Source organism: Zootoca vivipara, chromosome 13 (genome assembly GCF_963506605.1).
Source record: "Zootoca vivipara chromosome 13, rZooViv1.1, whole genome shotgun sequence".
NCBI lineage: Eukaryota > Metazoa > Chordata > Lepidosauria > Squamata > Lacertidae > Zootoca > Zootoca vivipara.
Genome location: NC_083288.1, coordinates 51154344 through 51167964, shown reverse-complemented (window position 1 = coordinate 51167964; position 13621 = coordinate 51154344). Strand labels below are relative to the sequence as shown.

The 13621-nt window shown below is 46.9% G+C and overlaps 1 protein-coding gene across 1 annotated transcript in view; it reads left to right on the top strand.

The window, feature by feature from the left end:
• NEURL4 (neuralized E3 ubiquitin protein ligase 4) overlaps positions 1–13621 on the top strand; it is a 62434-nt gene that overhangs the window by 22507 nt on the left and 26306 nt on the right. Inside the window, exons 12-19 of the mRNA XM_060281922.1 lie at positions 1263–1461; positions 3424–3500; positions 3604–3682; positions 5341–5516; positions 7172–7300; positions 9125–9270; positions 11544–11759; positions 13379–13477. Coding sequence (XP_060137905.1) covers positions 1263–1461; positions 3424–3500; positions 3604–3682; positions 5341–5516; positions 7172–7300; positions 9125–9270; positions 11544–11759; positions 13379–13477 — 1121 coding nt within the window. The remainder of the gene's footprint in view (positions 1–1262; positions 1462–3423; positions 3501–3603; positions 3683–5340; positions 5517–7171; positions 7301–9124; positions 9271–11543; positions 11760–13378; positions 13478–13621) is intronic.

Below are 13621 nucleotides of genomic sequence, written 5' to 3'. Positions count from 1 at the left end.
TACAGTAGATAAATAGGTACCACTCCGACGGGAAGGTAAACGGCGTTTCCGTGTGCTGCTCTGGTTCACCAGAAGCGGCTTAGTCATGCTGGCCACATGACCCGAAAAACTGTACGTGGACAAACGCTGGCTCCCTCGGCCAGTAAAGCGAGGTAAGCGCTGCAACCCCAGAGTCGTCCGCCACTGGACCTAATGGTCAGGGGTCCCTTTACCTTGACTTGCTAAGATGTATAAGACTGAACCAGATAAGCGCTGGAGATGCAGTGAGGTTGAGGGGATGTTATTTCATATGTGGTGGACCTGTAATATGGTAAAAGAATGTTGGGAAATAATCCATAATGAATTGAAAAAAATGTTCAAAAGTACTTTTCAATAACAAAACAAAAACCTGAGTCTTTTTCGTTGGGGATAATTCAGATGGAAATTCCCAGATGTCAAAAAAGGTTACGTATGCCACTACTGCAGCCTGTGTTTTGCTAGCCCCAAAATGGAAAACGAGCGAGGTCCCAACCAAAGAAGAATAGCAATATGATGGAATATGCACAGCTTGCAGACTTAACATATAGAATAAGACAGGCATGTCCAACAGGTAGATTGTGATCTACCGGTAGATCACTGGACGTCTGTGGTAGATCACTGGTAGATCAGTGGCTCCCCCCAAAGAAGCTAAAAAACTTTGGCTCCCCTAAAAAAAGCTCAGCATCTTTGCCCTGCACCCCTAAAATGACCTGAACCACCAAGAACAGGGATTTCCTTCCTTAAAAAAGCTCAATGTAGCTTTCCTCTTCCCTAAAGAAGCTCACCAACTTTTACGTGAACCCCCCAAAACAGGGCTTCCTTCCTAAAAAAAGCTCAACAACTTTCACCTGAACCTCCCAAAAGGGGGTAGATCAGTGCCAGTTTTTAACTCTGTGAGTAGATCGCAGTCTCTTGGGAGCTGGCTACCCCTGGAATAAGAGAACAGGAAGAACGTACGTTTAGAGAAGATTGGAAAACGTTTATTGAATATATGGGGGGAAATTATGTACACTTGAAAACGTTGGCAGCATTAAGATAAATTCAACAGTGCGAATCAGTTTTGATGGATGTAATAATGGAATACTGAATGGTTTAGTTTATGTAAAATATAAAGGGATTTTATGAAATGCAAAATGAGCCATGGAAAGAGAATAAGGGAAGTCACTGATATTTCAAGGATGTTTAAATGAGTATTCTGAATTGTAAAACAGAAAGTTGACTTCCTCCTGCCCTTCCTTTCCCAGATCTCCTTCCGCTCCCTGACGACCTCTCGGAAGGCAACAACCAGCTGTCTCCCAGCAGCCCGTCCTCAGTGGCCTCTGGGAACGACCTGCGTTTCCACCACCTGCACGGCAACAACGCCGTCATTACCAACGGCGGCCGCACGGCCCTGCGGCAGAACTGCCGGAGCGAGTTCAACGACGCCATCGTCATCTCGAACCGGTCAGTGGCCAGGCGGGGACGGGCAGCAGCACTCCTCTTCCCCGGACAATCCCAAAACGACGCGCCTCCTTTCGGGGAATCGCGCCGCAGCCTGAGGCTTGGAAGCACAGGAAATGGTTTGCACCCAGCAAATCCTTAAGAGATCCAAGTTTAAATAGCAGGACTGTCCTTTTTCTGTACACGTCAAGAACGGCTTTGGCTCAGAGCAAAACCTTTCTGTGTTCAGGGCTGGTAGAGTCGTTTGGCTGTTACACTAAACCAGTGTTTCTCAACCTTTTTTGGGCCACGGCACACTTCTTGCGTGGAAAAAATCACGAAGCACACCACCATTAAAAAAGTTAAAAAATTTAACTCTGTGCCGCCCTATATTGACTATAATTATGACTGTATGAAACACTTGCCAATTGCTATGTTGGTTGCAATCTCCTGTAATAAGGCTTCACAAGGCGTCAGGCTCGTTTGCACTGAGCTTTGGGAAAGAGGAGGAGAAATATTGCTTTCCGGCGGGTTAGTGTTGATCATTGGCGGCCGCCAGGCACGTGACAATGTAAATCGCCCTTCTCATCGCCGCACGCCGTGGCACACCAGCCAGCGTCTCGCGGCACACTAGTGTGCCGCGGAACAGCGGTTGAGAAACGCTGCACTAAACTGTGGTTTAATGTTATGGGAAAGAATTCTTATCTATACAGTGGTGCCTCGCTTAACGAATCCCCTGCTTAACGAAATTTCCGCTTAACGAAAGGTTTTTTCCTAGCGGAGGTTGCCTCGCTAGACGAATTCGTTTTTATGAAAAATTCGTCTAGCGAATCGCGGTTTCCCATAGGAATGCATTGAAATTCAATTAATGCGTTCCTATGGGCAAAAAAATTCTTTAAAAAATTCAATGCATTCCTATGGGACTCGCTAGACAAATTTTTCGTTATAAGAAAAGACCCGTGGAACGAATTAAATTCGTCTAGCAAGGCACCACTGTATGTATGTGTGTGTGTGTGTGTGTGTGTGTGTGTATATATATATATATAACAACAACAATAATTGCATCCCACCTCCAAGACCATTCCATTGTAACCATCCAACCTCCCAAAATTTCAACACCTCTTGCGATGGTTTGACCCCTTTCCGTTTTAACAGTACAAATTCTTCAAACACTCTCCATATCTTCTCAAAATCATTCCTCCTGCGTATCCCCCGTCTTACCTTAACGGCACATGTTAATTTATAATTAATAGCTATATCCCACACCTCTTTAAACCATTCTTCCATTTTATATTCCGCTTGCCCCTTCCGCTTCCTAGCTATAATGACTTGTGCAGCTGTCAATAAATATGTGAGCAAGTCCTTCGTAGCCTGTGAACCTTCCACCACATCGTAAATTGATAATAATTCCACCTCTGAACTTTCAGTCAGCATTATCCCAGTGATTTCTGTTATCTCCTTAAACACCCTTTGCCAGAAAAAATGTATATATTTTCACCCTCACCACGTGTGAACATAATTCTCGGTTTCCTGGCATCCCCTCCAACATAACACTGAATATTCCTTGTTTATTTGTTTTAATCTGACTGGTGTTAAGTACCCTCTCCAAACTAATTTTCTTTTATCTTTATGGACAACATTTTGCAACGTACAGTTCTCCCATATTTGCCCCCAGCTTTGACTATCTGTCCCGTTGTCTCCTTTCTCCCCACTTTTAATTGATCTTGCTGATCCTCCATTTCTACTAATATTTTATAAATTTCACTGGTTTCCTCTTTTGTAACTATATTTTCTTCTTTATCTCCCCTTTTTATAGTCTTTTTTTCCTTCAAATTTTTTTTATTCTGTGCAGTTCTTGTTTTCCCTTAGTCACTTCCTTGTCCGTTGCTCCAGTTGCATACAGTTAAACCAAGTTATTTTACTTCCTGCCAGAGCTTCTCTGGAAATAATTCTTACGGGGGACCCTCCTTTTTTTCCCCACTGCAGGTCCCTCCGAGACGGGGAGCTCTTTGAGATCGTCATTCAGAAGATGGTGGATCGCTGGTCTGGCTCCATCGAAGCAGGTGAGAAATACAGGGAGGTCGAAAAGGAGCAGAAAACCCTCTCTTTCTTCCCTTGAAACTTTTCTTTACCCCCCCCCCCCTTCTCTCTTCCCCACCTTCCCAGGGGTCACTGCCATCCGCCCAGAGGACCTGGAGTTCCCCAACACGATGACTGATATCGATTACGACACATGGATGCTAAGGTGAATAATAATAGTAATTATTATTATATACCCATAGATACTCGAGTATAAGCATATGTCAAGAATGCTTTGATGGTGTTTCCTGCTTGGCAGGGGGTTGGACTGGATGGCCCTTGTGGTCTCTTCCAACTCTATGACTCTATGATCCCTGACCATTGCCCCTGCTTAGCTAGGGATGATGGGATTTGTAGTCCCAACAACAGCTGGAGACCCACGATTGAGAAACCACTGCTCTAACCACTACACCACGCTGCCAGGGGCAGGGTGGAGAACTGACAGCAAGAGGAACTCATTTTCAGGGCAAGAGGCATCAAGAAAAGATTGCAGGCTGAGAAACAGCTACGTGGCACAGTCCTTCCCCTCTAGAATGCTTTAACCCGTACTTTTGAATCTTCTTATTATTATTATTAAAATGTGTATACCGCCCTTTCTCCACAGATGTCAGGGCGTTTCAGAGCATAAAAGCACAAACTACATAATAAAAACAAGAACAAAACAAAGCACCACCCTAAAGTGGATTTCTGGGCCTTGTATAACGGAATTTGAAAACGCCAGGAATGTTATAATAGACTCCAACTGTGGAAATCAATTGCACCCATTAAAAACACCCTGATATTAAAATACCTGGGTGTAAGTAGAAAGGTTTTAACCTTGCCATGCCCTTGTGGACAGCCCCGGCGCAGTGTCAGAGGGAAGGTGCTGGGAAAGAGCTGCGATCTGGGGCGGAGACTGGCTTTCAGGCTCCGCATGAAGGACGTCTGCCTGAGCCACTGAGGGAGGCAGGACGCTGGGGCCTGCGGGCCCCTTTTGTCCTGATCTGGCTGCTGCAGGGCTGCTCTTACAAGCTGCATGTGCCCCCACCCCAAATCTGGCCCGGCAACCAGGGCTGTTTGGCAGTTTTCACGCACACAGAAGCTGGTAGAGCCGGTGAACCTTGGCCCTGGTGCCAAAAGCATCAGTCGGATTAGGGATACTGATTTGAGCCTTTGAAACAGAAGAATATCATTTGCAAATAACACCCATTCGTCGTCTCCGTCTCCTCCTCCTCCTTCCTCTTCTTCTTCTGTGATTCCTTGTAGCCGAGTAAGATTGTCTTCCATAAACAATGAGTCCGTAAGTGACTGTGGAGACCAATTCTGGATCCACACATCCTTCCACAGTGGGGACATTGTCGCCCCTTGGATCCCGTACACTTTGCAAGTCAAAGGTTTTGGCTTCCGAATGCCACAAATCCGGAAGTGAGTGTTCCGCTTTGCAAACCTTCTTTGAGACCCGAACGCCCGATGCAGCTTCCGACGGGCTGCAGGAACTTCCTGCAGCCTGTCGGAAACTGCGCCTTGGTTTCCGAACATTTTGGAAGTGGAACGGACTTCCGGAACGGATTCCGTTCGGCTTCCTAGGTATGACTGTATTAGGGGGAAAAGAATAGACTTAGCTGTATGTTAACATAGGGTAAGGTAACAACAGTATTGTTTTTTTTTCATTCTCAATTCCCCTTTTTCTTTTTCTTTCTCACTCTTTCTTCCTATAAATGAAGTTTTCACAATGATATATTAATAATAAAGGACACTAGTGCTTGGGGCTGGGAAGGGGGTTCCGCAGCAGAGGAAGGAGCTTCCCACAGAGTCCTCTTCCCTCTTTCTCTTCCTCCCTCCCAGCGGCACGGCCATCATGCAGGACGGGAACACGATGCGCAACAATTACGGCTGCGACCTGGACTCCCTGACCACAGGGTCGCGCATTGGAATGATGCGCACGGCCAAGGGCGACCTGCACTACTTCATCAACGGCGTCGATCAGGGGGTGGCCTGCTCGGGGCTGCCTCCAGGGAAGGGTAAGCGCATGAGGGGCTGGGAGGGACAGCAAGACACCTGCTCGCCCCGGGTTCAAGTCCCGCCAACGGCATCTCCAGGCAGGGCTGGGAGAGACTCCCGAAACTTTGGTGCGTCCCTGCCAGTGCTTAGTTGGATAAGGCCGAGCTTAGTCTGCTCATGGCAGGGTCCCAGCCAACATCCCTGCTAGGGATGTGATGGGTAAGTTCTTGCAAGGCAAGAGAGGAAGGCCTGGGAAGAGGTACCAAAAGCATCCAAGTTACAAGAAAGGAGATTTGGACGAAACATCAGGAAGAACTTTTTGACAGTAAGAGCTGTTAGGCAGTGGAACGGACTCCCTCGCGAGGCAGTGGTCTCTCCTTCCTTGGAGGTTTTTAAACAGAAGTTAGATGGCCATGGATGCTTTAGCTGAGATTCCTGCATTGCAGGGGGTTGGGCTGGATGACCCTCAAGGTCCCTTCCAACTCTAGTATTCCACGATTCTATAAGTCTAGCTAGGCAGCTGGGACTGGCCAAAAGTCCCCGGATATTCCAGCGTCTGCCACCCTCCAGATGTTTTGGACGACAGCTCCAGATGTGAGACCCAGGCAGCTTGTGGTTGGCGAAGGGTGGAATATTCTAAGCCAGGACACCCAGGGAGGCTGACAGATCTTGGGAACTAACCAGTGGGTGTTTGTGCGCATAATTAGGAACCTCTGTGACATGTTTGTGCTGGCTGTCGCGGAGAGATGAAATGAGCTCTCCGTGGCTGGACTCAAGGTTGGCCTTCCGTTAGCTCCTTCTCCCAGGGATGCTTTTTGATGAAATCACATCTGCAAGTCAGGGTTTGTGGTGGAAGGAGGAGTGGAGACTGAGATGGCTCTTGCGCGCTTGTTTATGGAGTGGGGTTCTGGAATGGTTCGGAAAGGGGTGTGTTTCTGGCTTAGAGATGTCATTAAATGCTGCTCAATATTGATCCAGAGTAGATTCCAATGTATTAGTTAGCAGAGTAAAAACTTAAACACGTTGCAGGATTCCCATAAAAATAGACCAGAGGCAATGAATATTTCCTCCAGCAGAGCTTTACTGCTCCTGAAGGCAAATGACCATCATGGTCACAAATCCAATATGTCCATATGAAATCCAGTTGCAGCAGACTTAACTTAAACTTACAATATCTTATCATAAGTCTAAACCTTAACACTAAGCTTACTACGTACAGAACACCACACCAGAAGGAAGAGAGATAGACCTTGACAAAAGAGATAGCAGAACCAGTTTAAGCCAGCTGTCCTCAGCTTCTCTGAAGGTATAACCCAAACATCATGAACCTTCTGCTTGTTTCTTTCACCCAGAGAAGCTTCCAGAACCCTCTTGAATTAAGTAGAATAGGAAAGATCTCTACACATCAGGTCAATACTTTCTGCACTAAGAAATGCAAACTGACAAGAGAATCCTAGATACAGCGGGGGTCATCTAGTCCAACCCGCTGTAGTGCAGAAATCTCAACTAAGCATCCATGACAGATAGCCTTCTCTCCAAGCTAAAATGCCCAACTCCCTCCACCGTTCCTCATCTGGCTTGGCTTCCAGACTCTTGGTCATCTTTTGTGCTAAACCAGCCTTTCTCTCCCTTCTGTCTCCCCCCCCCCAAAAAAAAAACACCCTGTCCGCTGCAGAGGTCTACGCTGTGGTTGATCTGTACGGCCAGTGCGTCCAGGTGTCGATCACCAGTGCCACGGGGCCCATGGACAACAGCCTGTCCACCAGCAACATCACCGAGAAGTCGTTCCCCATCCATTCGCCAGGTGAGAGCAAAACTGGGAACGCTCCCTGCCTGGAACCCTGCAGAGCACTACTGGTAGAATCAGTACAGGACCATTAACGATAACTTGGAAGTCGAACGGAATCTGTGCCGGAAGTTGGTTTGGTTTCCAAAACATTCAGAAACCAAGGCACGGCTTCCGATTGGCTGCGGGAAGCTCCTGCAGCCAATCGGAAGCCACAGAACCCGTGTCGGACGTTCCAAAGAACATCCGCAAACCGGAACAGTCACTTCCGGGTCTGCGACGTTCGGGAGCCAAAACATTTGACTCTCAAGGCATTTGACTTCCGAGGTATGACTGTAATTATTATTATTTTTTGTACCCTGCCCATCTGACTAGGTTGCCCCAGCCACTCTGGGCCGCTTCTAACAGAATTAAAAGCATAATAACATATCAAACAGGTGGTATTTAACACCCACCAGATTGGCAACGATGTTTTTAAAAATGCCTAAGAAAGAAAAAGGTATATGTTGGAAGTGTAATGAAAATAAGGGATTTTTTTTCACATATCGTGGTCCTGTAAAACAATTAAGGAATATTGGGGAAACTATATATAATGAAAAAGATTTTTTTTTTAATCTTTCCCCAAAACACCTGAGATTTTCCTCTTGGGGATGGTAACAACGGAGGCCCGAAGAAAACAAGAGAGTTTATTACTATAGGCAAAGGTGGAGAACTAAGTGTAGCACCCGCTAAGGAAGAATGCAGCATAAAATGTTCAAATATGCTGAACTGGCTGGTCTGACGAACAGGATAAGAGAAAATGGAAGATTAGGAATATGAGGAGGAATGGATAATGTTTATTGAATATTTTAAGAACCAGTATAGACAAATACGTAGCTTATCAGGTGTCGAGTGAATCCAGCAGAATTGAAATAGAGTATTTAATCGATAACAAACTGGATGGTTAAAAAGATGTGGATTACGCACAGTAGTCAAAAAGCAAAAGGAACCAGGAAAAGTGTGGAAGGGAAGTCACATGGTATATTTATACATGCTGTATTTGGTATGAAGTTTGAAGGGGAGGGGGGGGTTAAATATGCTCGCTGTTCCTGTTTTTGAAAACACAAATGAAAAAGAAAAAGAAAACATCAAACATTAAAAACTTCCCTAAACAGGACTGCTTTCAGATGTATTCTAAAACGTTGTTTATCTCCTTGACATCTGACTGGAGAGCTTTCCACAGGGCAGGTGCCACCACCGAGAAGGCCCTCTGCCTGGTTCCCTGTAGCCTCACTTGTCGCAGGGAGGGAACCGCCAGAAGGCCCTTGGAGCTGGACCTTAGTGTCCGGGCTGAACGATGGGGGTGGAGACGCTCCTTCAGGTCTACTGGGCCTTTGAGGCCGTTTAGGGCTTTCAAGGTCAGCACCAACACTTTGAATTTTGCTCGGAAATACAGTCATACCTCAGTTTAAGTCCGCTGCGGTTCGAGTACTTTTGGTTTGAGTACTCTGCGGGACCCGAAAGTGTTTACTTCTGGGTTTCGCAGCGCACCATGCGCAGAAGCACTCTATCGGTGCTTCTCGCACGTGCGCTATCGCCGCCCTGTTTAAGTACTTTTCGGGGAGAGAACAGCTCCCCGGAACCAATTGTGTACTTAAACCGAGGTACCACTGTATATGGTCCTGCTCCAAGTTTAGCTGCCGCTTTCTGGATTAGTTGTAGATTCTGACTCACCTTCAAAGGTAGCCCCACGTAGAGCACATTGCAGTAGTCCAAGCGGGAGATAACAACCTCTCTCTCCTGCCTCCACCACCACAAACCAGTTTGCAATCTTTCCCATCCATTCTTTTTCACCCCCTCCAGTCCCCGGCGTCGCCCACCGTTTCCACAGCAGCTGCGGCAAGAACGTGGCCTTCCAGGACGACGGCTGCCGGGCCGTGCGGGTAGCTGGCTATTGCCACGGCATCGTCTTCAGCATGAAGGAACTGAAGACAGATGAGATCTTTGAGGTGAGGACTGCGTGCGCGAGGAAACACTTGCGTGTGTGGAGGAGGAAAGAGCAACAGCGTTCCTCGTTCCTCCTCCTGAAAAAAACTGTAGCTGTGGCTGTTATCCAGTTCCTTCTCGGTAATCCACAGCCAGATCCTCTCTCTGCCCTTCGTCTCTCCCTCTTCTCCCCCAGTTCCTTTTTAGAAAATTTAAGTTTTGGAACTGAATTTGACTGGGGAACTGCATGCCAGTTATTGCTTATCATTTCCCCCTAGCTTCCCCTGACCCATAAGATCAGGCCCTGTTTTGTTTTTCTTCACTTGAATTCCTCTTTATATTTCTCTCGGATCTGATTTTTATACTGCCATTCCACTGGTTTTATGGCTTGTTTCAATGATACTGTTTGCATACTGCACAGCACTAACACCCAACAGCCCCGAGCCACCATGGCTCGGCTCTGCCTCCACGGTCCGAGCCAGCAGTGTCTCCGAATCCCACCTGCCACAGCAAGGGAGAGCTGCTCGGATCCTGCTTGTAGGTTTCGCTTTGGGGCACCTGGTCGGCCACTGTGAGAACAGGATGTTGGCCTTGCTGGGCCCCTTGGCCTGATCTGGCAGAGCTTTTCTGGTGTCCTTAGGAGATTTTGAAAAGTGACTTACAAATGCTTTTAAATATGAACATAAGTACAGTGGTACTGTAGCCTTATCAGCTACTAAGGGTCCTTTAAGTTGCGCCCAGGCAGGACAGAGATAGCCAATAATGACACCGGGGGTTGAATCCAGAGAAAGAGTTTAATTCTTAATTAATTAACAGACTCTAGGTGATCAGCTCACGACAAGAGAAAAGAAACACAAATTGCAAAGCTTCTTATACACTTCTTGGGCTCCTTTCCCCCTCCTCTGTAACTGTGCGCACGCAAGGGGGTCACAAGTACATATATGGATCTTCCTGTGTCCGATCCTGTGCATAAACACATGCTGACTCATGCTGCCCCCGGTAGCATCCTCACTATGCGTCAAGGATAGCAGCTTCCAGCGTCAGGCTGGCAGATAAACCTCTCTGCCTCTCATTCTGTGTTCCAGACAAGGTCAGCTCTTAGCCTTGATAGCAAGTCTCACTGTTGCATTGCACTTTTGACACACAGAGGCATAGAGGTAAAGAGGAAAGCATTTTTAAGAAGCATTTTAGGAGGAATATTGGGGGGGGGGCAATGCAAACTATAGGATCAGATCTAGCTCAATAACACAATTGGCAAACCCCTCCCTTCAGTACCTTGGTTCTTAAACTTAATCTGTTCCAGAAGTCCGTTCCAAAACCAAAGCATGTTCCAAAACCAAGGCACGCTTTCCCATAGAACAGGGGTCAGCACCCTTTTTCAGCCGTGGGCCGGTCCACCATCCCTTAGACCATGTGCTAGGCCGGACTTTTTTTTTTGGGAGGGGGGGAATGAACGAATTCCTATGCCTCACAAATAACCCCATTCTACATTCTACTCATATAAAAACACGCTGATTCCCGGACTGTCCGCGGGCCGGATTGAGAAGGCGATTGGGCCGCATCCAGCCCACGGGCCTTAGGTTGCCTACCCCTGCCATAGAAAGTACAGTGGTGCCTCGCTAGATGAAATTAATTCGTTCCACGGGTCTTTTCTTATAACGAAAAATTCATCTAGCGAATCCCATAGGAATGCATTGAATTTTTTTTGAATTTTTTTTGCCCATAGGAACGCATTAATTGAATTTCAATGCATTCTTATGGGAAACCGCGATTCGCTAGACGAATTTTTCGTAAAACAAATTCGTCTAGCGAGACAACCTCCACTAGAAAAAAACCTTTCGTTAAGCGGAAATTTAGTTAAGCAGGGCATTCGTTAGCCGAGGCACCACTGTATTGTAAAAAGGATTAATCCATTCCAGACTTTTAAAAACAACCCCTAAAACAGCCGTTTAACATGAATTTTACTATCTTAACGAGACACCACGGATCCATAAAATGAAAGCAATAAACAGTCACAAGAACAAAAAAATGGAGCCACAAAAACGCAAAATAAATAGCAAAAACAGCCAGACCTCAGCGTAACACTCAAATCGGAAGCATGGCACTCCAATCGGAAGCATAACACTGAAAACGGAGCATGTTCGGCTTCTGGAAAAAAAGTTCACAAACCCGGAACACTTCCAGGTTTGCAGTGTTTGGGTTCTGAGTTGTTTGAATGCCACGGCATTGGAGAACCAAGGAACCACTGTAGTGCCCCATTGAGCTCTCCCCTCCTGCCTGCTCCCTCCCCCTCCAGGTGAAGATTGACGAGCTGGACGAGAAGTGGGCAGGCTCTGTCCACGTGGGCTTGACCACCCTCCTGCCCTTGGACGCTCCTTACACGGTGGCTGGGCTGCCGTCGTCCCTCCTGGACCTCCGCTCCAAGGTGACCTGGCTGGTGACAGGCTCCGAGGTGCGTCGGAACGGCATCCTCCAGAAGCAGAACTACGGGTGCTCTCTGGAGCGCCTTGGGGTGAGTGCAGGGTTTTGTTTTGTTTTTCAGGGGGTGGGGGGACAGGGAGAAAGGCCTGGAGGGAGGCTTTGGGATCCTCTGCGTGGAAATGGATTTAGGCACTGGGAGAAGATGTATTGCTTAGTTATTATCCTTCCTTTACTCGTGTGAATGAATTCAGCCGAGTACCACCCTTTGCAACTTTGATAATAATAATTTATTACTTACATCCCGCCCATCTGGCTGGGTTTCCCCAGCCACTCTGGGCAGCTTCCAGGAAAATATAAAAACAAGAAAACATCAAGCATTATAAAACTTCCTGATACAGGGCTGCCTTCGGATGTCTTCAAGAAGTTGTGTAGTTCTTTATCTCCTTGACATCTGAAGGGAGGGCGCCACCACCAAGAAGGCTCTCCGCCTGGTTCCCTGTAACTTCGCCTTTTGCAGTGAGGGAACCAGCAGAAGACCCTCAGAGCTGGACCTCAGTGTCCAGGCTGAGCAATGGGGGTGGAGACGTTCCTTCAGCTATACCAGGCCAAAAGCTGAGACGAGGTCGATTTAACCTTCTAGAAGCAATAATTCAGGATGCTTTTCCCTTATATTATCTCTTTTTGCCTCCTTAAAAATAACAAATGCCCACACATTGTTTTGTGAAGATGTAAAAGTGGCCTTGCAACCTAGGCCTTGAAGCAGCAGTTATACAGGTGAAACCTGGAAAATTAGAATATCGTCAAAAAGTGCATTTATTTCAGTAATGCAACTTATTATTTTTTATTTTTACAAATGCTTTCTTTTGGAAATTCCACAGTAATAAAACAAATAGTTACAATAATACAAAAGGAAACAAAAATAAACATTGCCATTACATTTCATTAATTCCATTCCATTTATAATTGACCCGCCTAACAACAAATAATGACAATTACAACAAATAAAGGCTTGCCATATCTTGCTTTGCACGTCATGCATCTATCTCATATCTTGGTTTCACCTTTAAAGTTGCGTTACTGAAATAAATGCACTTTCCGACGATACAGGATTCTAACTTTCCGAGTTTCACCTGTAGCAGCAAACGGAAGGCAGGTTTATAACTGCTTATCGAAGTCTCAAAAGTACAAAATGGTGTCTGAGCTGCAGAGCTCAAGGGAATGGATGTGTGGTCAGCTAGGAAGCATGATGGAGAGAGAGAGAGAGAGAGAGAGAGAGATGGATGTCTAGGCAGGAAGGAACTATAGAGTGTTACAGCTTCCTGCCAAGACGGACAAAGGAAGCGATCTCAGAGTTCTCTCTAGCAAATCTTACGTAAAAGCTCCTTGAGGCTCAGCCCCTTCACCTGCCCATCTAGCAAAGCATGAATTGTTGGTTTGACGGCAGTTTCATCCCACCCTGGGGTCCTCTGATCCCTGCTACCCCTGGAATAAACAGAGAGGCCAGGAGGAACCCTGTGGTTGGGTTGGGTTCCTTGGGGTTCCATCTTTGTTAAAGGAAAGCTGTATTTGTAGACGCCCCAGGTACCATGACCTGTTCTGCTTTTGATGCTGCAACTCCTGCTAGGGGTTTTTAGCCAACCAGGCACCCTCTGGGCATTTGGGGCCTTGAATCCTAGCAGAGCCGACAGTGACCCTTTCCCTTCCGGACAGGTGGGGAGTCGCGTGGGGGTGAAGCGCTGCCCCGACGACACCATGCACATCCTCGTCGACGGAGAGGACATGGGCCCAGCGGCGGCTGGAGTGGCCAAGGTAAAGAGCCGGGCGCAGGCTGAACGTGGCCCCCGCTCCCTCGGTTATTCCCGGAGGTTTTGGTAACTCTGTACCACACACTTTTGTGCCCCACAACCCTCCTGTGGCATTAGGATTATTATCATACTGCTGGTGCCAAAATAG